The sequence below is a fragment of the Lithobates pipiens genome, unplaced genomic scaffold (assembly GCF_037356315.1).
Source record: "Lithobates pipiens isolate NorthernLeopardFrog02 unplaced genomic scaffold, aLitPip1_a1.2 Scaffold_23, whole genome shotgun sequence".
Lineage (NCBI taxonomy): Eukaryota > Metazoa > Chordata > Amphibia > Anura > Ranidae > Lithobates > Lithobates pipiens.
Window position 1 is genome coordinate 334,125,995 of NW_027507785.1, and position 27,609 is coordinate 334,153,603.

General features: G+C 45.9%; 1 protein-coding gene across 1 annotated transcript in view; it reads left to right on the forward strand.

Annotated features, from left to right (window-relative positions):
- The window catches only part of ERI3 (ERI1 exoribonuclease family member 3), a gene marked incomplete in the record, with an annotated part of 403,278 nt that overhangs the window by 74,343 nt on the left and 301,326 nt on the right, over window positions 1–27,609 (forward strand). Inside the window, 1 exon segment of the mRNA XM_077450748.1 lies at window positions 26,742–26,801. Coding sequence (XP_077306874.1) covers window positions 26,742–26,801 — 60 coding nt within the window.

Below are 27,609 nucleotides of genomic sequence, written 5' to 3' on the forward strand. Positions count from 1 at the left end.
TGCTCCTCCGGTCCCCCTCTGTCCTCCGTGCTCCTCCGGTCCCCCTCTGTCCTCTGTGCTCCTCCGGTCCCCCTCTGTCCTCTGTGCTCCTCCGGTCCCCCTCTGTCCTCTGTGCTCCTCCGGTCCCCCTCTGTCCTCTGTGCTCCTCCGGTCCCCCTCTGTCCTCTGTGCTCCTCCGGTCCCCCTCTGTCCTCTGTGCTCCTCCGGTCCCCCTCTGTGCTCCTCCGGTCCCCCTCTGTCCTCCTCCGGTCCCCCTCTGTGCTCCTCCGGTCCCCCTCTGTCCTCTGTGCTCCTCCGGTCCCCCTCTGTCCTCTGTGCTCCTCCGGTCCCCCTCTGTCCTCTGTGCTCCTCCGGTCCCCCTCTGTCCTCTGTGCTCCTCCGGTCCCCCTCTGTCCTCTGTGCTCCTCCGGTCCCCCTCTGTCCTCTGTGCTCCTCCGGTCCCCCTCTGTCCTCTGTGCTCCTCCGGTCCCCCTCTGTCCTCTGTGCTCCTCCGGTCCCCCTCTGTCCTCCGTGCTCCTCCGGTCCCCCTCTGTCCTTTGTGCTCCTCCGGTCCCCCTCTGTGCTCCTTCAGTCCCCCCCTGTCCTCCTTGCTCCTTCAGTCCCCCCTCTGTCCTCCTTGCTTCTTCAGTCCCCCCTCTGTCCTCCATGCTCCTCCAGCGCCCCTCTGTGCTCCTCTGCCCCCTCTGTTCTCCTCCAGTCCCCCCCCTGTCCAGGATCTGTTAGGATGTAGAGTGGAGGAAGGAGCCGGTAAATATGTAATTTATTGGCTCCTTCCTTTCCTGAATGCACAGTGATCCCTGACTTTCCAATCATACTTGAGCATCATAAACTGTTTAAGATGCTTCAGTTTATGAATGAAGAGGAGCCTCTGTCTCCTGTCTATTCTTCTTCAGTGTAGCTGAGGCTGGAGAGAAAGAGACTGGGGAATCCGTGTCCTCAGTCCCTTTCCCTGTCTCAAAGGGGAGATGTCAGGGGTCTGTTTAGACTCCTGATATCTCACCAAAGCCCCCCCCCCCCTCCCCTCTAACAGGGCTGATAAAATTAAAATAATTATAATAAAAATGCTAAACTTAAAAAATAAAATAAAACTCTGACACCATCCACCCATATTAGTGCCACTGTCACATGACATTAAAAAAAAGTATCGGTAATCGATATTGGCGAGTACTTGGTGCACAAGTATTGGTACTTGTACTTATCTTAATAAAATTGGTATCGGTGCCACCCTAGTACTGAAGTTTGTCAACATTTTTTTGGGCGCGCGACAAATTTAAGGTTTGACATGTTTGGTATCTATTTGCTCGGTGCAGCCTCCTCTGTTTATATATTACCCAAAAAGTGGGTAATTTATTGAGTTTTTGTGCCCCCCAAACTTTACTTTTAATGTGTTTTTACTCAAATTTTGTGGTAATATTGCATAAAATCGGACCTACCACTGTTTTATTCTCTAGGGTGTCTGTGTTCAGAAAAAAAATTAATGTTTGGGGCTTTCATGTAATCTTCAGACCTAAAAAATTTTTTTTAACCACTTGCCGCCAGCCATATAACAAAAAGTATACCCACGCAGGCACAGGGAGAGCATGCAGACTTCCAGGCAGGTGGTGTCGTGTTTGGGATTCGAACCTGCGACCTTTTTACTGCTAGGCGGGAGCGCTAACCACTACACCGCTGTGCCGCCCAGGATCTTATGAGCAACAGTCAGTGTGGCTGTGGGGGAATGCCTTGGCCACTTCTGATTGGTGGGGTGCCATGATTGCTTCCTGGTGGGATAACGCAGGTGGGTTCGGACTAGGATCCTAACATGATCCCTATTTATAACATTTTCTCTCATTGGGGCCGATTTTATAAAATTGGAGAATGCAAAATGTGGTGCAGCTGTGGATGGTAGCCAATCAGCTTCCAACTTCAGCTTCTTCAATTACCCACTTCCCTACCCGCCCATAGTAATATGACGTCCGCAGGAGGGATCTCTCATCCTGGGCGGGCGTCATATGACGTCCTGGGCTTCCCGGCCCCGCCTTGTCACTTGGGAGCCATGATGTCCGCCGGGCACCCGCGATTGCCCGTTAACAGAGCAGGACCATGGATATATGTGTGTAAACGCACAGATCCACGTCCTGCCAAGGGAGAGGATACCGATCGTGTGTTCCCAGTACAGAGGAACACTGATCGGTCTCCCCCCCCCCCACAGTTAGAATCACTCCCTAGGTAACACATTTAACCCCTTGATCGCCCCCTAGTGTTAACTCCTTCCCTGCCAGTGACATTTACACAGTAATCTATTAGATTGTAAGCTCTTCTGAGCAGGGCCCTCTTTATCCTCTTGTATTTTATTGTATTGTAACTGTATTGTCTCCTTTTTATATTGTAAAGCGCTGCGTAAATTGTTGGCGCTATATAAATCCTGAATAATAATAATAATCAGCGCATTTTTATAGCATTGCTCGCTATATAAATTTGAATGGTCCCAAAATAGTGTCAAAAGTGTCCGATGGGTCCGCCGCAATGTTGCAGTCATGATAAAAAACGCAGATCGCCACCATTACTAGTAAAAAAAAAAAAAATAATAATAAAAATGCCATAAAACTATCCCCTGTTTTGTAGACACTATAACTTTTGCGCAAACCAATCAATATACGTTTATTGCGATTTTTTATTTTATTTTATTTTTTACCAAAAAATATGTAGAAGAACACATATCGGCCTAAACTGAGGAGTTTTTTTTTATTATTATTATTATTATTATTATTTTTTATTTTTTTTAAATTGGGATATTTATTATAGGTAAAAAAAATTATGTTTTTTTTAAACTTGTCGCTCTTCTTTTGTTTATAGCACAAAAAATAAAAACCGCAGAGGTGATCAAATACCGCCAAAAGAAAGCTCTATTTATGGGGAAAAAAAAAAAAGCTAAAAATTTTATTTGGGTGCAGCATTGCATGAGCCTGGGCAGGAAAGGGGTGAAAATGCCCAGTATTGAAGTGGTTAATCCTTGCCCAAAAAAAAAATTAAAAAAAAAAAATAATAATAAAAATGCAATAAAAACTATCCCGTTTTGTAGACACTATAACTTTTGCGCAAACCAATCAATATACGTTTATTGCGATTTTTTTTTTTTTTTTTTTTTTACCAAAAAATATGTAGAATAACACATATCGGCCTAAACTGAGGAGTTTTTTTTAATTATTATTATTATTATTATTATTTTTTTTTAAATTGGGATATTTATTATAGCAAAAGGTAAAAAAAAATTAGGTTTCTTTTTTTTCAAACTTGTCGCTCTTCTTTTGTTTATAGCGCAAAAAATAAAAACCGCAGAGGTGATCAAATACCGCCAAAAGAAATCTCTATTTGTGGGGGAAAAAAAAGCAAAAAATTTTATTTGGGTGCAGCATTGCATGAGCCTGGGCAGGAAAGGGGTGAAAATGCCCAGTATTGAAGTGGTTAATCTTTGCCCCCCCCAAAAAAAAAAAAAAAAAAAACCCTGGAAGCTGATTGGTTTCTATGCAGGGCTGGCTGCACTAGATTTTGCACTAGGGATGAGCTCGGGCGTGTTCTCGCGGTCCACGCGCAGAGCCCGCCAGGAAGTCGGCGCTGCGCTAATGACAGGCAGTGAGACATTGCCCCGATCTCTGCGGGCCGGGCATCGGGGCAATGTCTCACTGCCTGTGATTGGCGCAGCGTTTGCGCCGACTTCCTGGCGGGTTTCGCACGCGGACCATGCGAACGCGACGGAGCTCATTCTTTATTTTGCACGCTCCTGTTTTAGTTAATCAACCCCCATGTGTCAAACTGGAATGTCATTGGCGATAACCCTAAAATGCATATGCTAGAGAATAGGGCTGAAACAACTAATCGATTAATCGACAACTAATCGATTATGAAATTAATCGATTACTATTTTCATAATCGATTAATCGGTCAGTAACAAAATGGGGTTAAAGTTAATAAATCTGATGATATTTACCAGATTGACCCTTTAATAGTATATACACGATATCTCTCCTCTAATAGTATATACACGATATCTCTCCTCTAATAGTATATACACGATATCTCTCCTCTAATAGTATATACACGATATCTCTCCTCTAATAGTATATACACTATATCTCTCCTCTAATAGTATATACACGATATCCCTCCTCTAATAGTATATACACGATATCTCTCCTCTAATAGTATATACACGATATCTCTCCTCTAATAGTATATACACGATATCTCTCCTCTAATAGTATATACACTATATCTCTCCTCTAATAGTATATACACGATATCTCTCCTCTAATAGTATATACACGATATCTCTCCTCTAATAGTATATACACTATATCTCTCCTCTAATAGTATATACACGATATCCCTCCTCTAATAGTATATACACTGTATCTCTCCTCTAATAGTATATACACTATATCTCTCCTCTAATAGTATATACACTATATCTCTCCTCTAATAGTATATACACTATATCTCTCCTCTAATAGTATATACACTATATCCCTCCTCTAATAGTATATACACTATATCTCTCCTCTAATAGTATATACACTATATCCCTCCTCTAATAGTATATACACGATATCTCTCCTCTAATAGTATATACACTATATCTCTCCTCTAATAATATATACACGATATCTCTCCTCTAATAGTATATACACTATATCTCTCCTCTAATAGTATATACACTATATCTCTCCTCTAATAGTATATACACTATATCTCTCCTCTAATAGTATATACACTATATCTCTCCTCTAATAGTATATACACTATATCTCTCCTCTAATAGTATATACACTATATCTCTCCTCTAATAGTATATACACTATATCTCTCCTCTAATAGTATATACACTATATCTCTCCTCTAATAATATATACACGATATCTCTCCTCTAATAGTATATACACGATATCTCTCCTCTAATAGTATATACACGATATCTCTCCTCTAATAGTATATACACGATATCTCTCCTCTAATAGTATATACACGATATCTCTCCTCTAATAGTATATACACTATATCTCTCCTCTAATAGTATATACACGATATCTCTCCTCTAATAGTATATACACTGTATGCAGTATAGCTCTCCTCTAATAGTATATACAGTATCTCTCCTCTAAAAGTATATACAGTATATCTCTCCTCTAATAGTATATACAGTATATAGCCTATAATAGTATATACAGTACATCTCTCCTAATAGTATATACAGTATAGCTATCCTCTAATAATATATACCCTCTAATGGTATATACAGTATATCTTCAATAGTGTATATGGTATATCTCCTCTAATAGTATATACAGTATATATCCCCTCTAATATATACAGTATATCTCTTCTGTCATTCTCAGAGTGGATTCGATATTCTGCTCCCTAACCATATAGTTGGTTATTTATATTCACCACTGCATATAGAGATATTTAAGAATAAATTGCCTTTTTTTTTAAACTGTACATATTAACTAAATTATACACCACACTTTTTTTTAAAGACTATTAACCGATTAATCGAAACAATAATCGGTCAACTAATCGATGATGAAAATAATCGTTAGTTGCAGCCCTACTAGAGAACAATTTATGGGAAAAAATTTTTGTAAGCAAAGGAAATTTTGTTTCAGTTGGTCGTTTGCAGAAATAGTTTTGTCTTCCTGAGAGCTTTTGAGTTTATTTTGGGTAAGCTCAACGCAAACTCCCGGCATCGGTCACGGGAGCGATATTGCTGGAATGGATTTCATTGAGTGTTCGAAAAAAATGTTGTCGCTTTTGTCATCAATACTTTTTTTCCCTTCAGCGCGAGGCCTTCGAACAGTTAACATGATATACGTGTCACTGGTCTTCCTGAGCCTCTAGATTGCCAGCTTATGGCATTAGGCCGGCTTAGAGCCCTGATCCCTTCCTCTCTACTCTTGGGCCGAATTGCTTTAAGAGGCAGTAAGGGGCTTTGTGGCAACACCTGCCCGAGTAAGTCCGAGATTTACTGCGTGCATTTGTCTGCGAGGACGGCCGGGGCCCCCGCGTTATCTGATAGAACGGTGGAGGAGAACGTTTATCCGCTGATAAAACTGCCTCGTAAATCCCTTCTACTGACCACCGCACTAAAAAATCTGCTGATAGGTGACAGGGGACCTCAGCTGGGCCACAATTTCCCCTCCCTCCCCGGGAGCTCGCGCTCTCTTCTGTCTCTCTCTTTTTTTCTTTCTTCTTCTTCTGTACAAGTTCACAAAATTCACTAATAGAAAATCCAGATAATTAGAGAATGTTTCCCAGACCTCGGAAGATTTTTGTGTTAGGTCTTCAACATGGAGGCATTTCTTTCCCCCCCCCCCCGAAGCTTGGGAGATTCCTTCAGAATTTTTCAAGTTCTCGGCAGGCGTTTCCTGAGCGTTCTCAGAAGACCTGTGAGATGCGTTCAGACCAGAACCTACAACCAGAGTTTAAAGTGGTTGTAAACCCTTACAAACCACTTTGACCCACAGGTAAGCCTAGATTAAGGCTTACCTGTAGGTGCAAGAAATATCTCCTAAACCTACACGGTTTAGAAGATATTTACAAAAAGACAGTCACTGCTGTCTATGGGGCATGTGCATGTACGTGGTGTAAAAAACGCCAAAATGGTAATTTGATAGACAGGCAAAGATCTGATCTTGTTTTATTGGAAGAGTTGATCTATCAAGCATGGAGTGAAGGGATATAGGGGCTCATTTACACTTGCCCCAACATGTGGTGTTAACCACTTGCCGCCCGCCCTATTACAAATTGACGGCGGCAAAGTGGTTTCATAATCCTGATCGGACGTCATATGACGTGATCAGGATTATGAGCCGATGCGCACCACCGGGGGCGCGCATCGCGGTGATCGTTGTTGCGGGTTGTCAGTCTGACACCCGGCAACTACGATCTCGGTAAAGAGTCTCTGACGGAGACTCTTTACCACGTGATCAGCCGTGTCCAATCACGGCTGATCACAGTGTAAATAGGAAGAGCCGGTGATCGGCTTTTCCTCACTCGCGTCTGTCAGACGCGAGTAGAGGAGAGCCGATCGGGTGCTCCTCTGACAGGGGGGGCTCTGTGCTGATCGATTATCAGCACAGCCCCCCCGAGGGTGCCCACACTGGACCACCAGGGACGCCACCAGACCACCAGGGATGCTAAGCAAAAGGTAATCCTCCCTAGACCACCAGGGATGCCAGTCAGCACAATGGATGCCAATCAGTGCCCATAATGGATGCCAATCAGTGCCCACAATGGGCATCACTGATTGGCATGCATTATTGTTTGGCACTGATTGGCATCCATTAGTACAGTATAACACCAATGCTGCCTATGAGTGCCCACCTGTGCCGCCTATCAGTGCCCACCTGTGCCGCCTATCAGTGCCCACCTGTGCCGCCTATCAGTGCCCACCCATGCCCATCTGTGCCGCCTATCCATGCCCATCTATGCCGCCTATCCATGCCCATCTGAGCCGCCCATCCATGCCAATCCGTGCCAGCTATCAGTGCCAATTTGTGCCAGCTATCAGTGTCGCCCATCCGTGTCGCCCATCAGTGCCGCCTGTCAGTGCCGCCTATCAGTGTCCATCAATGCCACCTCATCAGTGCCACTTCACTGGTGCCACATCATTGGTGCCCATCAGTGCCGCCTTATCAGTGCCCATCAGTGTAGCCCTATCAGTGCCCATCAGTGAAGGAGAAAACCTACTTATTTACAAAGTTTTAAAACTGAAACAAAAAAAAACATTTTTTTTTTCAAAATTTTCGGTACTTTTTTATTTGTGGCGCAAAAAATAAAAACCCCAGAGGTGATCAAATACCACCAAAAGAAAGCTCTATTTGTGGGAAAAAAATGATAAAAATTTCATTTGGGTACAGTGTAGCACGACCGCGCAATTGTCATTCAAAGTGCGACAGCGCTGAAAGCTCAAAATTGGTCTGGGCAGGAAGGTGTTTAAGTGCCCCCCGGTATTGAAGTGGTTAAACACGCTTCTTTAAAGCACTCTGAATGCCAATCAAAGCTCCTGTCACTAAATAAAATGGTTCCTTACAGTCCTGGTCACACGTTGTGTTTTCTTCCCTTTTAAAAATTATACTCCATATTGCTTTCTTGGTGCTTTTAAAGCATATCCAAAGCCTTCATAGAAGTTTATGACAGCGCTCGCTTTCAGCACCTTGTACCTTCTGAGAGGCTTTTATTTGGCTTTAGCTTCTTTGTTTTGGAGGTATCACAAGTATGGGATATCCCAGGATGCACTGGGAAACCAACAAGAGAACTGGAAAGACGTCATCAGCAGTCACTTCCGGTTCATGTGTATATACAGTGCCTTGCGAAAGTATTCGGCCCCCTTGAACTTCTCAACCTTTTGCCACATTTCAGGCTTCAAACATAAAGATATAAAATTTGTATTTTTTGTGAAGAATCACCAACAAGTGGGACACAATTGTGAAGTGGAACGAAATCTATTGGATTTTTGAAACTTTTTTAACTAATAAAAAAATGAAAAGTGGGGCGTGCAAAATGATTCGGCCCCCTTGCGTTAATACTTTGTAGAGCCACCTTTTGCTGCGATTACAGCTGCGAGTCGCTTGGGGTGTCTCTATCAGTTTTGCACATCGAGAGACTGAAATTCTTGCCCATTCTTCCTTGCAAAACAGCTGGAGCTCAGTGAGGTTGGATGGAGAGCGTTTGTGAAGACCAGTTTTCAGCTCTTTCCACAGATTCTCGATTGGATTCAGGTCTGGACTTTGACTTGGCCATTCTAACACCTGGATACGTTTATTTGTCAACCATTCCTTTGTAGATTTTGCTGTATGTTTGGGATCATTGTCTTGTTGGAAGATAAATCTCCGTCCCAGTTTCAGGTCTTTTGCAGACTCCAACAGGTTTTCATCCAGAATGGTCCTGTATTTGGCTGCATCCATCTTCCCCTCAATTTTAACCATCTTCCCTGTCCCTGCTGAAGAAAAGCAGGCCCAAACCATGATGCTGCCACCACCATGTGTGACAGTGGGGATGGTGTGTTGAGGGTGATGAGCTGTGTTGCTTTTACGCCAAACATATCGTTTTGCATTGTGGGCAAAAAGTTTGATTTTGGTTTCATGTGACCAGAGCACCTTCTTCCACATGTTTGGTGTGTCTCCCAGGTGGCTTGTGGCAAACTTTAGACGAGACTTTTTATGGATATCTTTGAGAAATGGCTTTCTTCTTGCCACTCTTCCATAAAGGGCAGATTTGTGCAGTGTACGACTGATTGTTGTCCTATGGACAGACTCTCCCACCTCAGCTGTAGTTCTCTGCAGTTCATCCAGAGTGATCATGGGCCTCTTGGCTGCATCTCTGATCAGTCTTCTCCTTGTCTGAGCTGAAAGTTTAGAGGGACGGCCAGGTCTTGGTAGATTTGCAGTGGTCTGATACTCCTTCCATTTCAAAATGATGGCTTGCACAGTGCTCCTTGGGATGTTTAAAGCTTGGGAAATCTTTTTGTATCCAAATCCGGCTTTAAACTTCTCCACAACAGTATTACGGACCTGCCTGGTGTGTTCCTTGGTCTTCATGATGCTCTCTGCGCTTTCAACAGAACCCTGAGACTATCACAGAGCAGGTGAATTTATACAGAGACTTGATTACACACAGGTGGATTCTATTTATCACCATCGGTCATTTAGGACAACATTGGATCATTCAGAGATCCTCGCTGAACTTCTGCAGTGAGTTTGCTGCACTGAAAGTAAAGGGGCCGAATAATTTTGCACGCCCCACTTTTCAGTTTTTTATTTGCTAAAAAAGTTTAAAAAATCCAATAGATTTCGTTCCACTTCACAATTGTGTCCCACTTGTTGGTGATTCTTCACAAAAAAATAAAATTTTATATCTTTATGTTTGAAGCCTGAAATGTGGCAAAAGGTTGAAAAGTTCAAGGGGGCCGAATACTTTCGCAAGGCACTGTATACTGGGAGTGTTACTAGAGCTGACCAGATGGCACGTGTGGTGTGCAACACGGGAACACTTTAGCATAAGGTGAATGGGACTGGAAAGTGAGGACTGGGTGGCAGAGGAGCAGCAGGGCATGGGGGACTGGGATAGTAGAAACTAGAGAAACTTGGAGAAACTTGCTAGTTGGTCAGTTCCAGTCCAGGCCCCGCTCACCTTTCTGCTGCTCCACACCAGATGTGATCACTGCAACAGACACTCCCAGAATATATACACCTGTGGTGTGCAGCATGGGGGCAACATAGCGGGAGGTGAGTGGGGACCAGAAAAGCAGATAATCAGCAGAGCTGGGGGTTACTACTGAGTGAGGGATCAGCTGACCTGGGAGTTACTACTGAGTGGGAGATCAGCAGAACTTGGGGTTACTATTGAGCTGAGGACCAGCAGAGCTGGTGGTTACTACTGAACAGGGGATCAGCTGAACTGGATTTTACTACTGAGCAGGGGATCAGCAGAGCTGGGGGTTACTATTAGCTGAGGACCAGCCGAGCTGGTGATTACTACTGAACAGGGGATCAGCAGAGCTGGGGTTTACTATTAGCTGAAGACCAGCCAAGCTGGTGATTACTACTGAACAGGGGATCAGCAGAGCTGAGGGTTACTACTGATCAGGGGATCAGCAGAGCTGGGGGTTACTACTGAGAGGGGGATCAGAAAAAGCTGGGGGTACTATATTCCTGTGGTTCTGACATAATGCGCTTTGTTTCGTTACCACATCACATGATTTTCATGCAGTAGGGGTGTTCATAAGTGGAACACAATATAGACCCTGTGTTGGTCTAGATCCGGGGTCCCCAAATGTTCTAAACAAACGCCAAGTTTACGCTCCTTCAGACTTTAGGAGGGCTGGACTGTGGCCATTGGAAGAAGAAAAGGTCCTGACTCGGTCTGTGGGGGGAAAAAACAATGCCCCTTCTTTGGTTGCAGTGAGAGCAACTGCACCCCTTTGTCGGTGCCATTTAAAAGGAATTGTGTCCATTGATTGGTGCCATTGGAAGGAATTGTGTGCTATCAGTGGTGTCATTGGGTGTAATTGTGTCCCCGTCATTGGGAGAAACGGCCCCATCATTGGTGTCAATTTTGGGGAATTGTGTCCCATTTTTGGTGTGTTTGGGAGAATTTGTTTCCCATTATTTCTGGGGGTACTAATGAGTGGGGCATCAGCAGAGCTGGGGGTACTACTGAGCTGCGGATCTGCTGAATGGGGATACTAATGAGCTGGAGATCTGCCGAATAGAGGTACTAATGAGTTGGGCTTCTACTGAGCCCCTTAAAAAAAAAAAAAAAAACTAGAAAATCAACACATGGGGCATCTGCCAAGCTTTCTTATTTAACCACTTCAGCCCCGGACCATTTTGCTGGCCAAAGACCAGAGCACTTTTTGCGATTCGGCACTGCGTCGCTTTAACTGACAATTGCGCGGTCGTGCGACGTGGCTCCCAAACAAAATTGGCGTCCTTTTTTTCCCACAAATAGAGCTTTCTTTTGGTGGTATTTGATCACCCCTGCGGTTTTTATTTTTTGCGCTATAAACAAAAATAGAGCGAAAATTTTGAAAAAAAAAAAAAGCATTATTTTTTACTTTTTGTTATAATAAATATCCCTCAAAAATATATAAAAAAAACATTTTTTTCCCTCAGTTTAGGCCGATACGTATTCTTCTACATATTTTTGGTAGAAAAAAAATCGCAATAAGCGATTATTGATTGGTTTGCGCAAAAGTTATAGCGTTTACAAAATAGGGGATAGTTTTATGGCATTTTTATTAATATTTTTTTTTTTACTAGTAATGGTGGCGATCAGCGATTTTTATTGTGACTGCGACATTGTGGCGGACACATCGGACATTTTTGACACATTTTTGGGACCATTGTCATTTATACAGCAATCAGTGCTATACAAATGCAGTGATTCCTGTGTAAATGACACTGGCAGTGAAGGGATTAACCAGTAGGTGGCAGTGTAGGGGTTAAGTGTTCCTAGGGGCGTGTTACTAACTCTTGGGGGCTGGGCTTTCATTTAGTGAACACTGATCTCTGCTCCAATCACATGGAGCAGAGATCGGCGTCGCTTGTTGCTAGGCAGAACGGGGAGATACTGTTTACAACGGCATCTCTCCGTTCAGCCGCCCCGTGAGACGATCGCGGGTATGCCCGCGGCGATCGAGTCCGCGGGACCCGCGACCGGACTCATGGGGGTCCCGACCAGCTCGCGATTGCAGGGCAGCATTAAAGATTGGACGTACCTGTACGCCAATATGCCTGCCCGTGCCATTCTGCCGGCGTACATCGGCGTGCGCTGGTCGGGAACTGGTTAAAGCTTCAAAAAAGCATCAAGTAAGCGTGCTACCAAGTGGTAGGTGCTTTAATGTGGGTTAAAGTCGAAGGAATTGTAAATGAGCCCTAAGGCTCCTTTCACACTGGGGCTGTTTTCAGGCGTTACAGCGCTAAAAATAGCGCCTGTGTAGCGCCTGAAAAAAAACGGCCCCTTTCACTCCAGTGTGAAAGCTTTCACACTGGGGCGGTGCGCTGGCAGGACAGTGAAAAAAGTCCTGCTAGCCGCATCTTTGGAGCGGTGAAGGAGCGGTGTATTCACCGCTCCTAAACCGCTCCTACCCATTGAAATCAATGGGACAGCGCGGCAATACCGCCGGCAAAGCGCCGCTGCAGCGGCGCTTTGCGGGCGGTTTTAACCCTTTTTCGGCCGCTAGCGGGGGTTAAAACCACCCCGCTAGCGCCCGCAGACCGCCGCTAAAACGACGGTAAAGCGCCGCTAAAAATAGCGGCGCTTTACCGCCGACGCCCGCGCCGCCACAGTGTGAAAGGGGCCTAAGTGTAGCCCGTTGCAGCCGGTCTGGTTTAGGGTTTTGTTCTCTGCCCCACCACAGTAGAAGGAACTGTAGAACCGCGGGGCTGTAGGCACCATATGAACTCTTCATACATCAGCTGGGCTCACCTGTCCTACCTTTTAAGGTGTTCATTTGTACAAATTCTCATAAGCCTTGAACTGCAGTTTATCCCGAGCTGGAAAGGTTAACACCAATTATGCCACGTTCTGAATCTGCTTCTGAGGCCATGAAGTCAGCTGTGCGGCGGCGGCGGCGTTGACACTTCACTCTTCTCCTCCTCTCACCTTCTGCATTACGTCTGCACTGCTCATTAATGTAAACCACGCAGTGTAACCGCGGCTCCGTGACCTTGTGGATTCCATATCACAGCTGCTCTGCTACCTGTCCAAAACGGGAACTTCCTGCATTCGCTGTTTGGTTCAGAGCCTGGAGAACACGTTCATGGTGTCAGTTACACCCCATAACTCCTGCTCATAAAATAACATTCTACTTAAGAGAGGGACTCCAGTTGTTGTAATGTTTTTTTAAAATTTTTTAAAGAAATTAAAAGTTTCTCCAAAAACCTTATGTGTATTGAAGATAAGCCGCCTTGTTTCTCGCTCCTTGTCTTCTTGCCATAGAGCGTTGGGACAGAAGTAGAGATCTATTTGGTGCTATGAAGTGCAGGTGTGAGCCTCTGGAGGGGTGCCATGATTTAGTCCAAGTTGCTTCCTTTGCCTGTTGGTGGTCTTTCATGGACCAGCTGTCCTCCACCATCAGAGAACAATGGGGTGGCCCCTAGAAGTCGCACATCTAGGTGTCCTTGAGAGGTGAGTAGAGTGGTAACGTCAGTCTGGACTCCAACCAGGCCACACCCCCCCAATGCGTTTCAGTCTGCCCCTCCAGAGCTTAGTCATGGGGTACCTCCACCATCACATCGCCAAGTTGTAATCCCTGGTGGCCTGCAGAAGACACTGGAAAAGGAGGAAATGTTGCGGTAGATGATATCTGTCCATGGTAGTCTGGCAAAGTTTCTCCAAAACCCTTAAGTGTATTGAAGTTAAGCCACCTTGTTTCTCGCTCCTTGTCTTCTTGCCATAGAGCGTTGGACAGAAGTAGAGATCTATTTGGTGCTATGAAGTGCAGGTGTGAGCCTCTGAAGGGGTGCCGTGATTTAGTCCATGTTGCTTCCTTTGCCTGTTGGTGGTCTTTCATGGACCAGCTGTCCTCCACCATCAGAGAACAATGGGGTGGCCCCTAGAAGTCGCACATCTAGGTGTCCCTGAGAGGTGAGTAGAGTGGTGACCTCAGTCTGGACTCCAACCAGGCCATGCCCCCTCATAATCCCTGGTGGCCTGCAGAAGACACTGGGAAAAGGAGGAAATGTTGCCTGTTTCTCCATGGTGTCACAAGCCGGTAGATGATGCCTGTCCATGGTAGTCTGGCAAAGTTTCTCCAAAAAACTTAATTGTATTGAAGTTAAGCCGCCTTGTTTCTCGCTCCTTGTCTTCTTGTCGTAGAGCGTTGGACAGAAGTAGAGATCTATTTGGTGCTATGAAGTGCAGGTGTGAGCATCTGAAGGGGTGCCGTGATTTAGTCCAAGTTTCTTTCTTTGCCTGTTGGTGGTCTTTTATGGACCAGCTGTCCTCCACCATCCGAGGAAAATGAGGTGGCCCCTAAAAATTGCACATCTAGGTGTCCCTGAGAGGGGAGTAGAATGGTAACGTCAGTCTGGACTCCAACCAGGCCACGCCCCCCCAATGCGTTTCAGTCTGCCCCTCCGGAGCTTAGTCATGGGGTACCTCCACCATCACATCAACCAAGTCATAATCCCTGGTGGCCTGCAGAAGACACTGGGAAAAGGAGGAAATGTTGCCTGTTTCTCCATGGTGTCACAAGCTGGTAGATGATACCTGTTCATGGTAGTCTGGCAAAGTTTCTCCAAAAACCTTAAGTGTATTTGTCACGTACCTAGTAGTTGAGCCTGGAATGCAGGGAGCGGCCCCTCGTATCCCCTGGCTAATGAACCCCTGGAGATGGAGACAGGTATTCAAAAGTTCAGGGGGCACAAGTGCCTGGCGGATTAAGACCGGTCCGGATAAGCAGCAGGGCACCGACAGCGAGTAGGTAGAGCTGATGGTACTTGACTGTAGCAGGCAGGCACAAGTGGGTAGACTGGCAGGCAGGTGGACGTCAGGAAATACAGGAACCCCAACAGGTAAGCAGGAACAGCAGGGTCAGGTGCAGGCCGGGTCAGCAGGAATCGATCAGCAAGGTACAAGAGGATGAGGCAGAGACGTGGTCAGACAAGCAGAGGTCGTAGGCAGGCAGCAACGGATCAGGGTCAAGGAACAAGCCGGGTATCAGGAACCAAGGTAACAGGTACAGGTACAGGAAGCAAGGTCACGGACACGCTGTAGACTGGACAGCACGGATGGAAGGGAGCAAGTGCCTTAAGAAGACCTTAGGGCGCCAAAACGGTCGTGCGACGGGTCAGCGCGCCCCCGCGAGTAGACGTGCACCCGTTCGTGACCCCACGTGCGTGCGTGCGCTCGTTCAAGTTGATGCGAGTGCGTTCGTTCGTTTTAGCACGCGTCAAGGGGAAACGACGGGTTCTCCACGACAGGTTTCTACGGGTAAGTCTCCTGTGTACGGCCGAAACGCCAGAGTGATCGTGACAGTATTGAAGTTAAGCCGCCTTATTTCTCTCTCCTTGTCTTCTTGTCGTAGAGCGTTGGACAGAAGTAGAGATCTATTTGGTGCTATGAAGTGCAGGTGTGAGCCTCTGAAGGGGTGCCGTGATTTAGTCCAAGTTTCTTTCTATGCCTGTTGGTGGCCTTTTATGGACCAGCTGTCCTCCACCATCAGAGAACAATGGGGTGGCTCCTAAAAGTCGCACATCTAAGTGTCCCTGAGTGGTGAGTAGAGTGGTGACCTCAGTCTGGACTCCAACCAGGCCAGGCCCCCCAATGCGTTTCAGTCTGCCCCCCCCGGAGCTTAGTCATGGAGCACCTCCACCATCACATCAACCAAGTCATAATCCCTGGTGGCCTGCAGAAGACACTGGGAAAAGGAGGAAATGTTGCCTGTTTCTCCATGGTGTCACAAGCCGGTAGATGATACCTGTCCATGGTAGTCTGGCAAGGGGTGCCGTGACAAATTTACCTAAAATAAATGTATTTATTACAGGTACTTACTGTGTATAGTGCTGTCAATTTTTTTGCAGCACTTTACACATATATTGTACATTCACATCAGTTTCTTGTCCTCAAGGAGCTTACAATCTGAAGTCCCTAACTTACATTGATGCATATATATCCGGGTCGCACTGATACCGGTGTTGGTGCCAATATTAAGCCTTTGCAGGAGTACTCCTACTTGTGAAAATGCTCCAATACCTGAAACCTTTTTAGGTGAGATTTGAGCCCATACAAAAAAAAGAATGGTCTGAAATCACACTGCAAAGAATCGCATGTGATTTGAACAGGAATGCGATGCGATTTCTCCCACCATTCCTGTGTTTTGACTCTTGTCATTGTGACTTCAGCCTGGGTTCACGCAGGAGAGGTGCTGGTGCTGGAGGTGCACCGCATTCCTGTTCAAGTCACATGCTATTCTTTGCAGTGCGATTTGAGCCCATTCATTTTGTTTGGGCTCAAATCGCAATGCAAAGGTATCAATTTTTCGTATCGTACTTGACCAAAAGTATCGGTACTTGTACTTGCTAGTAAAAAAAAAAAAAAAAAGGACTGATTAAGATCGGAGCCAATTCGTCTACCTCTACCGGCATGTCTTTGGAGTGCCCGGAGGAAACCCACACAGGCACAAGGAGAGCATGCAAACTCCAGGCAGGTAGTGCCGTGGTTTGGATTCAAACTGGCGATGCTGATAGGCGGAAGTGCTAACCACGTAGCTACCGTGCTGCCCCTAAAATATATAATCAAATCGGTATGTTATGCTTTACAGTGGCTGTTAGAAACAGGATTTAATTTTTTTATTTTTTTTTTGCTGGTGTTCCATTTGAATGTCGTGAATCCAATTCAGGTGTCATATCTTCTTTTCAGATTGGCCCAGTATTTGGTGACACATCCTAGCATTGCCCGTGACGGGCTCTTTCGGGGTAAATTTGTAGCTGGCAGCTGGTGCTTTTTCCGCGAGCAAGCAGCATTCTTCATTCTCTATCAGAAATTTGCCATGACAAATAGTTTGTGTGATTAAGAATTGATTTGCTTCTGTCATACAAAAAAGGAAAAATTTCCCATCATCGTACAAGTGCTGTCAGTATGCATTGTACATCTCAATAGATCCAGGACCTGTAACCCCGACACACGCCTTAAATTTAGTGATAACCAGAACCATGTTTCTGAATATTCCCTATAACTAATAATATACAGTAGTGGTTGGCCGGAGGGCCTGGTCATTGTATTACACAATGGCCACCTTTTCACTCTCCTTCTTCACTATCCCTTCCCCACTTTATTTTTACGAGTGTTGTGTGTCACGTTTTGTGTTTGTCACTACACGTTTGGCGAGTAGGGTGTCGGTCCTCGGGCCAACCCTGAAAGTCTTGTGGGAGGGTGGACATAGGCCTTCTGGCTTGGTTCGCCCTCTCTTTGGGAGGTCTCCCTTCGGGGGAGCCCCTACCCTAGTACCTGGGTGGGTCTGTTTCGGCAGACCTTCCGGAGAAAGGCGGTCGTCTGGTTTCGGCCAGATGCGCCATGTATGGTACCTCAGTCCCCGTCTGGAGCCTAACGCCCCGGGGGATCAGGGTAAGGTCCTTCCTATTGGAGGACAGCAGGACACCCGTTGCACGTTTTCGTGTTCACACTTGATGTGTGTGCACTTTTTTTGGCACTGGGTGGAAGTTTTTGGGTGTGTTTTGCACGCCACAGGCTTTTCAATAGAAAAAAAAAAAAAAATAGAAAAAAGTGGTTGGATGTGTTAGTGGGATCTGACCATCTTAAGGCATTTTCTTGCCACAGCTTCACAAAACATGGTCGCCATCGGGCGGTGAAGAAAGATAAGGAGACGCATGCTTCATATTCTTCCACCATTGACTTATTGGGGGATCGGTAGCGACTGGAAAGTTTAAGGCACCCCGTTGCTTTACTGCCAGGGAACCTCAGCTAGTTCCACATAGACATCATTGACCAGTTTGGTGTGGAGGAATTGGCGTGTTCTGCACAGAGCTCTGACATCAACCCTACTTGAACATCTTTGGGGTGAATCGAAATGAGTCAGGTCTTCTCAATCAATATCTCCATAAAGAAATGGTTTGACCAGTTTGGTGTGGAGGAACTGGAGTGTCCTACACAGATCCGTGACCTCAACCCTACTGAACAACTTTTGGAAGAATTGGAAACGCCAATTGTGAGCCAGGTCTTCTCATCCAACATGAGTACCTGAGCTCACAAAATGCTCTTTTTGACTAAACAGATACAAGTTCCATCACCCTTCATAATCTTGTGGAATCTCCTCCCAGAAGAGTGGAGGCTGTTATAGCCACATAGAGAGGGCAACTCCACTTTAATGGCCATGGTTTTTGGAATGGGGTTGCCAACAAGTTCATATAGGTGGTCACAAACATTTAGCCATGTGGGGTAGTTCTGTGGAGTTATATTTGATTGCCATGATTCCATTGCTGGGATTTTATATCACTTCATGTCCCTGTGTCACCAGGGCAAGAAACAAGATGATTAATTGGCAATGGGGCAGGAAGGCACAAGCTGTACCAATAACCTGAGAGCCTTGTGATACTAAAAACATGTGACAGAGGTTGTCTTGTGGAACCCTTTTTCTGAGGAAGTCGACCAGGATGTTACTTGATATCTTGCTATTCTATGCTAGAAAGATCATTGTGCTACTTTGGAAGTCCCCACCTTCCTAAAACCCTCAAGCATTGGACATTCATGAATAATCCTGTTTTGCCCTTGTACAAAGCGGCCTACAACAGCAAATGTCTGGATAAATTCAATAAAATATGGTCTCCTTGGCTGGAGTCCCATAGCTAAGGCCATAGCCAGTTAGGGTAACCTGGTCAAAACCTCAATCTCAGCAGACCCCTGCTCAGTTATGTATCCATTAGAATCTATAGATTGGGGCTGGTTGTCTTTTACGTTATAATTCCTAGAAAACACCCCCCCCCCCATACTAGTGAACTACTGGGGGCTTCAATGGAACCACCCACTGTTGATGTGGAAAGCTCACCCATAATTTTCAAGATGTGTGTTTCTGGAAAAGCGTCCTCTCATATTCCTGTGGTTATGACATAATGCCCTTTTTTCCGTTACCACCTCACACGATTTTCATGCAGTTTTCATAATTGGAACAGTATACAGACCCTGCGTTGGTCTAGATCAGTGGTCTCTAAACGTTCTAAACAAAGGGCAAGTTTACTCTCCTTCAGACTTTAGGAGGGCTGGACTGTGGCCATTGGAAGTATAAAAAGTCCCGACGTCTGTGGGAAAAAAAGAATGCCCCATCTTTGGTTGCAGTGGGAGGAATTGCACCCCTTTGGTATCATTTGAAAGTAACTGTGTCCCATGATTGGTGTCATTGGAAGGACTTGTGTCCTATGAGTGGTGTCATTGGAAGGACTTGTGTCCTTTGAGTGGTGTCATTGGAAGAAATTGTGTCCCGTCATTGGGGAAAAACTGCCCCAACATTGGGGTCAATTTTTGGAATTGTGTCCCATTTTTTTTTGGTGTGTTTGGGAGAATTTGTTTCCCGTTATTGCTGTCATTGGGAGGAACTGTGCCTCACCGTTGGTGTCATTGGGAGGATTTGTGCCCCTTCATTGTTAGTGGGTAGAATTATGCCTCAGTATTGGTATCCGTGGATGAAATGGTGCCTCAAGGGCCAGATAAAAGAAAGCAAAGTACTGCAGTGTGGAGACCACTGGTCTAGATGACTTTAGGAGGGCCGGACTCAGGCCATTGGAAATAGAAAAGGTCACGACTTCGGTGTGAAAAAAAAACAATGTGCCCCTTCTTTGCTGTCAGTGGGAGGAGTTGTGCCCCATCATTGGTGTTAGTGAGAAGAATTGCACCCCTTCATTGGTGTCATTGGAAGGAATTGTTTCCCATCATCCATGTTATCGGGAGAAATCATGCCCCATCGTTGGGAGAAACTGTGCCCCATCATTGGGAGAAAGTGTGCCCCATCATTAATGTCTTTGGGAGGAATTGTACCCTATGGTTGGTGTCATTGGGAGGAAGTGTGCCCCATCATTGGTGTCATTGGGAGGAAGTGTGCCCCATCATTGGTGTCATTGGGAGGAATTGTGCCCTATTTTTGGTGTAATTGGGAGGAATTGGGCCCATTCATTGTTGCCAGTGGGGGGAATTATGCCCCATTGTTGGTGTCATTGGGAGGAATTGTGCCCCATCATTGGTGTCTTTGGGAGGAATTGTGCCCAATTGTTGGTGTCATTGAGAGGAATTGTGCCCATTCATTGGTGTCAGCGGGGGGGGGGGGGGGGGTATTCGTGCCCCTTTATTGTTGTCAGTGGGGGGAATTATGCCGCATTATTGGTATCAGTGGATGAAATGGTACCTCAAGGTCCAGATAAAAACAATTAAAGGGCTGCAGTTTGTTGACAACTGGTCTGGAGGACACATGACCTTCGATCATGGAGCGTAGGGGAAAGGATTCTGCCGGGACCAGTCTAGCAGCATGGCGGATCGGATGGGTAACCCCCCCAGATTTTAACGGGCATTTAACCCTTTCAGTGTAGGCTCAGCCCCACCGCAAAGGGAAAATTTCCACGTTTCCCAGAGTTGGGCTTTAAAACGTGACAGTTGGTGACATCCTTCACCTCCATTACCGGAAAAGTTATTACCGGAAAAGTGTGAAGAAGGATTGAACTTTTCATCCAACATTTTCAGTCCCAACATTTTATATACTGATTTATGAAGGTTATTGATGGCCCGTTTTTTATATAAGCAGATATATATTATAGGTTTATTGGCTCGGCATGTTTAGGTAGCAAACAGTTTAAAAAGCGGCTCTGTGCCGCGGCAGACATCCGCGAGGCGTGCAGATGTCTGACCATAAAAATTTAGAGAAGATCTGAAATCTGTCCATAAAACGGCGTGATAAAACTTTGTCTGACGCGGCCACATCCGGCCTCCAGGTGACTGTTTTCAGATATCGGACTGAGTTCAGACTTCTGAGTGCGGACCGAAAACCTCCTCATCCACGGTTGGCGTAACCGGCGCTCCCACCCCGAATCTGCGCTGAATTTTACAGCGGCAAACCTGCTTTCCTTTATGTTCCACATTTAATGACTTAATGAACTGCAAAAGAAAATCCTGGAGCGTCCTCTCTTGTTTTAATTAACATTTCTCCCTGAAAGGTATTTATTACCATTCCTCGTTAGTCATTAGCAGAAAATAAGTTTGCCCTTAAGTCTGAGTTGTGGAATTCATTCCAATTAATTAAACCTGCATTGTGAGTTAATAAACGGACTGCGAGGTGGGGAAAGGGGGCGAGGACGATGCTGCTGGAGAACCAACTAACTTGTATGTTGCTGAGATGGCAGGAGATTAATCTTCGACACGGACTGTGGGGTCTTCCACCCTGGCGAGGACGGAGCCCTGCGTCTGGAGGATGGGGGGCTGTATTTGTCTGGCCAGAAGTTGGCTGGTGCAAGGATCTCCTGATGATGGCCCTCGGGCACGTCACATTGCTTTTCTTGCGCTTTTGGGTGGGCCATTTGGCTAGCTCAAGCCAATTTTTATACTGGCCGAAAGGACTGCCTAGTGTATTGCACACGGGAACCCAATGTGTTTCAATTTGTTCTTTGCAAATCTTCTTCGAGAGTTAATATCTCAAATGTGTCACCACTAAACATAAGCCAGAGACCTTAAAATGGATACCATCTCCTCAGATCTCTAGACCCCAGGAGAGACCTTAAAATGGATACCATCTCCTCAGACCTCTAGACCCCAGGAGAGACCTTAAAATGGATGCCATCTCCTCAGATCTCTAGACCCCAGGAGAGACCTTAAAATGGATACCATCTCCTCAGACCTCTAGACCCCAGGAGAGACCTTAAAATGGATGCCATCTCCTCAGACCTCTAGACCCCAGGAGAGACCTTAAAATGGATACCATCTCCTCAGATCTCTAGACCCCAGGAGAGACCTTAAAATGGATACCATCTCCTCAGACCTCTAGACCCCAGGAGAGACCTTAAAATGGATACCATCTCCTCAGATCTCTAGACCACAGGAGAGACCTTAAAATGGATACCATCTCCTCAGATCTCTAGACCCCAGGAGAGACCTTAAAATGGATACCATCTCCTTAGACCTCTAGACCCCAGGAGAGACCTTAAAATGGATACCATCTCCTCACATCTCTAGACCCCAGGAGAGACCTTAAAATGGATACCATCTCCTCAGACCTCTAGACCCCAGGAGAGACCTTAAAATGGATGCCATCTCCTCAGACCTCTAGACCCCAGGAGAGACCTTAAAATGGATACCATCTCCTCAGATCTCTAGACCCCAGGAGAGACCTTAAAATGGATACCATCTCCTTAGACCTCTAGACCCCAGGAGAGACCTTAAAATGGATACCATCTCCTCACATCTCTAGACCCCAGGAGAGACCTTAAAATGGATACCATCTACTTAGACCTCTAGACCCCAGGAGAGACCTTAAAATGGATACCATCTCCTCACATCTCTAGACCCCAGGAGAGACCTTAAAATGGATACCATCTCCTTAGACCTCTAGACCCCAGGAGAGACCTTAAAATGGATACCATCTCCTCACATCTCTAGACCCCAGGAGAGACCTTAAAATGGATACCATCTCCTCAGACCTCTAGACCCCAGGAGAGACCTTAAAATGGATGCCATCTCCTCAGACCTCTAGACCCCAGGAGAGACCTTAAAATGGATACCATCTCCTCACATCTCTAGACCCCAGGAGAGACCTTAAAATGGATACCATCTCCTCAGACCTCTAGACCCCAGGAGAGACCTTAAAATGGATGCCATCTCCTCAGACCTCTAGACCCCAGGAGAGACCTTAAAATGGATACCATCTCCTCAGATCTCTAGACCCCAGGAGAGACCTTAAAATGGATGCCATCTCCTTAGACCTCTAGACCCCAGGGGGCCCACAGGGACAGTGAATGTGTACACAGGTGTGTAAAGTACTTGTTCCCCCCCGACACGTTGTGGTTTCTCCTATTGGTTCATATGTCAGTATTCAAGCCACCCCCGATGGGTCTATTATTTGCAGCAGCGTTACTTTAAGCACTAGGCAGGCAGTTCATGGTTACTGGAGGTTCTTCAAGAACACTTTGGATTGGAATCTGGAAATGTGTGAAAGGAGCCCCACACCCAAAATAAAAGTTCTAATATACGTTGAAGGCCGCTAAAACAATCCTGTGTGTTCCATATAGTAAGGGAAAAGAAATGATAAGTCTATAATTTTAATGATAGGTTTATTTTAACAATGAGAGACAGAATAACAACAAAAAATCCAGAAACACATTTCATAAACGTTATAAATTGATTTTCATTTTAATGAAATAAGTATTTGACCCCTTCACAAACATGACTTAGTAGTTGGTGGCAAAAGCCTTGTTGGCAATCAGAGGTCAGATGTTTCTTGGAGTTGGCCTCCAGGTTTGCACACATCTCAGGAGGGATGTTGTCCTCTTTGCAGATCCTCTCCAAGTCATTAAGGTTTCAAGGCTGATGTTTGGTAACTCAAACCTTCAGCTCCCTCCACATATTTTCTATGGGATTAAGGTCTGGAGACCGGCTAGGCCACTCCAGGACCTTAATGTGCTTCTTCTTCTCCCTGGCTGAGGGAAGGAGGTTCTCACCCAAGATTTGAGGGTACATGGCCCCGTCCATCGTCACTTTGATGTGGTGAAGTTGTCTTGTCCCCTTAGAAAAACACCCTCAAAGCTTAATGTTTCCACCTCCATGTATGGTGGTGGGGGATGGTGTTCTTGGGGGTCATAGGTCCTCCATGTATGATGGTGGGGGATGGTGTTCTTGGGGTCATAGGTCCTCCATGTATGATGGTGGGGGATGGTGTTCTTGAGGCCATAGGCAGCATTCCTCCTCCTCCAAACACGGCGAGTTGAGAGCTCGATTTTGGTCTCATCTGACCACAACACTTTCTCCCAGTTCTCCTCGGAATCATTCAGATGTTCATTCACAAACTTCAGACGGACCTGTACATGTGATTTCTTGAGCAGGAGGACCTTGCGGGGCTGCATGATTTCAGTGTGTTACCGATTGTTCTCTTGGTGACTATGGTCCCAGCTGAGATCATGGAGAAGATTCTCCGGTGTAGTTCTGGGCGGGTTCCTCACCGTTCTCCTGATCATTGATCCTCCACGAGGTGAGATCTTCCATGGAGCCCCAGACCGAGGGTCAGGCAGTTATTTTGTGTTTCTTCCATTTGCGAATAATAATCCCACCAACTGTTGTCACCTCTCACCAAGCTGCTTGCCGATGGTCTTGTAGCCCATTCCAGCCTTGTGTAGGTCTCCAATCTTCTCCCCGACATCCTTGGACAGATCTTTGGTCTCCATGGTGGAGAGATTGGAACCCGATTGATTGATTGCTTCTGTGGACAGGTGACTTTTATACAGGTAAGAAACTGAGATTAGGAGCACTCCCTTGAAGAGAGAAGAGTGCCCCTAATCTCAGCTCGATACCTGTATAGAAGACACCTGGGAGACAGAAATCTCGCTGATTGATAGGGGATCAAATACGTATTTCACTCATTAAAATGCAAATCCATTTATAACTTTTTTGAAATGTGTTTTTCTGGATATTTTTTGTTATTCTGTCTCTTGGTGTTAAATTAAATCTACCAATAAAATTATACACTGATCATTTGTCAGTGGGCAAACGTACAAAATCATCAGGGGATCAAATACTTTTTCTCCTCACTGTATGTGTAGTCAATGCATTTCGGCAGGCAGGAGACACTTCCATCACCACTGATAATAATGTGATTATTCAATGCATTTGGAGGGGTCCTGAGTTGGTGTTGTCATCCAGTGCACTTCTTGGGTGATGAGATTCTGACTTTATCAGGGATATTGGTGTTATCCAATGTGTTTTGGGGGTTAGGAGAGGCCCCTTCATCAGGGATTTTGGTATTGTTATCCGGTGTGTTTCAGGGTTACGAAAAGGCCCCTATATTATGGATTTTGCTGTTATCCAGTGTGCTTTGGGAGTGTCCCCTTTATCGGGAATATTGGTGTTATCCAATGTGTTTATGGTGCCAGGAGAGGCCCCTTTATCAAGGATATCGGTATTCTGCAATGTGTTTTGGGGGTTCAGGAGAGGCCCCCATATCAGGGATATTGGTGTTATTCAATGTGTTTTGGGGGTCAGGAGAGGCCCCCATATCAGGGATATTGGTGTTATTCAATGTGTTTTGGGGGTCAGGAGAGGCCCCTTTATCAAGGATATCGGTATTCTGCAATGTGTTTTGGGGGTCAGGAGAGGCCCCCATATCAGGGATATTGGTGTTATTCAATGTGTTTTGGGGGTCAGGAGAGGCCCCTTCATCAGGGATATTAGTGTTATCCAGTGTGTTTCGGGGGGGGGGGGGGAGGGATAAGGAGAGGCCCTTATATCAGTGGTATTGGTGTTATCCAATGTGTTTCAGGGGTAAGGAGAGGCCCCTTCATCAGGGAATATGTGTTGTTATCCAATGTGTTTTGGGGGTCAGGAGAGGCCTATATATCAGGGATATTGGTGTTATCCATTTTGTTTCAGATGTCAGGAGAGGCCCAGTCATCAGGGGGATTGGTGTTATTCAATGTGTTTCAGGGGTAGGAGAGGCCCCTTCACCAGGGATATTGTTGTAAGCCAATGTGTTTCGGGGGGTCAGGAGAGGCCCCTTCATCAGCGGTATTGGTGTTACCCAATGTGTTTCAGTGATCGGAAAAGCCCCTTCATCAGGGATATTGTTGTAATCCAATGTGTTTTTCGGGGTCGGGAGACACCCCTTCATCAGGGATATTGGTGTTATATATCCAATGCGTTTTGGGGATCAGGAGAGGCCCCTTCATTTGGGAGATTAGTGTTATCCAGTGTGTTTCGTGGGCTAAGAGAGGCCCCTTCATTAAGGGTTTTGTGTTGTTGTCCAGTGTGTTTTGGGGGTCAGGAGAGGCCTATATATCAGGGATATTGGTGTTATCCATTTTGTTTCAGATGTCAGGAGAGGCCCAGTCATCAGGGGGATTGGTGTTATTCAATGTGTTTCAGGGGTAGGAGAGGCCCCTTCACCAGGGATATTGTTGTAAGCCAATGTGTTTTGGGGGTCAGGAGAGGCCCCTTCATCAGCGGTATTGGTGTTATCCAATGTGTTTCGGTGATCGTAAAGGCCCCTTTACCAGGGATATAGTTGTAATCCAAAGTGTTTCGGGGTCGGGAGACACCCCTTCATCAGGGATATGTTGTAATCCAATGTGTTTTTCGGGGTCGGGAGACACCCCTTCATCAGGGATATTGGTGTTATATATCCAAGCGTTTTGGGGATCAGGAGAGGCCCCTTCATTTGGGAGATTAGTGTTATCCAGTGTGTTTCGTGGGCTAAGAGAGGCCCCTTCATCAAGGGTTTTGTGTTGTTGTCCGGTGTGTATTGGGGGTCAGGAGAGGCCTATATATCAAAGATATTGGTGTTATCCATTTTGTTTCAGAGGTTAGGAGAGGCCCCTTCATCAGGGATATAGGTGTGAATGTCCCTCAGCAGCTGGTTTTGACAGCCCTCCTCATGAGTAATGGAGCTTCTTCCATAGCAGTTTGTGTCATTTCATAAAATAATAGGCAATGTTTCTGCATGAAATGCGCCCATGCCGTGTCTTTGGATGTTTACTAATTCTGGTCCCTTTGCTTTTTGTTTGCAGCTCACAGGAATCATCCAGGAGATGGTGGATGGACAGCCAAATCTCAGCCAGGTTCTGGAGGTGAGTGTTGGGAACAGGGGAGATGTGTCCGGGGGGGGGGGGGGGGAGTCGGCCATATTGGATGCTGATTAATTATGCTGTTGCATCTGTTTAGACTTTCATTGGTACCGTCGCTGTGTCCCCCCGCAGGGGGACGGAGCAGCCGTACACAAGGTCCTTCACAATTAGGCTACATGTACCTTGTACCTCCCATGCAGGGGTGTCTTTAAAGGAGAAGTACAGCCAATGGCTGTACTTCTTCTGTGGGATCACTGGGCCCCGAAACAATGGCCGGGCCCCGGGGCAGCTTCCCCTTTTGCCCTGCATTAAGACGGCCCTGCTCTCCCATGGTTGGGAAGAACTCCATTCCTTTTGACAACGAGGGCCATTGTTTTTTTTTGGGTGGAGTAAATTATTTGGATAGAAGATGGTGGGAAGGGATGGGAGGTCACATGACTTATTCCACCTCTAGCTGCTCTGTACCTTCCATCTGCTGCAGAATTGGCAGTTGATTGACAGCTGCAGTGGGGTGGTGTTCTAATTTAATATATAGTTTCTATTCTTTGTTACTTGTAATAAATGAAACTGACCCCCCCCACTCCCAAACTGTGATCTATAGAAGGAGAGACGGCGTCTCACCGCAGTCTAACCTTGATAAAATGTGTAACGCGGTTATGTAGGAATGATGAGGGACGCGAATGATCAATGCCCGCCGGTCAGTCCCTCGATAATATCACAGGTAAGTTAATGATAACAGGCTGTGTTTGTGCCCGCAGGATTTCCAGGAGTCCTGTGACCTTCCTCCGTGTGTCCCCCCCCCCCCCCCCCC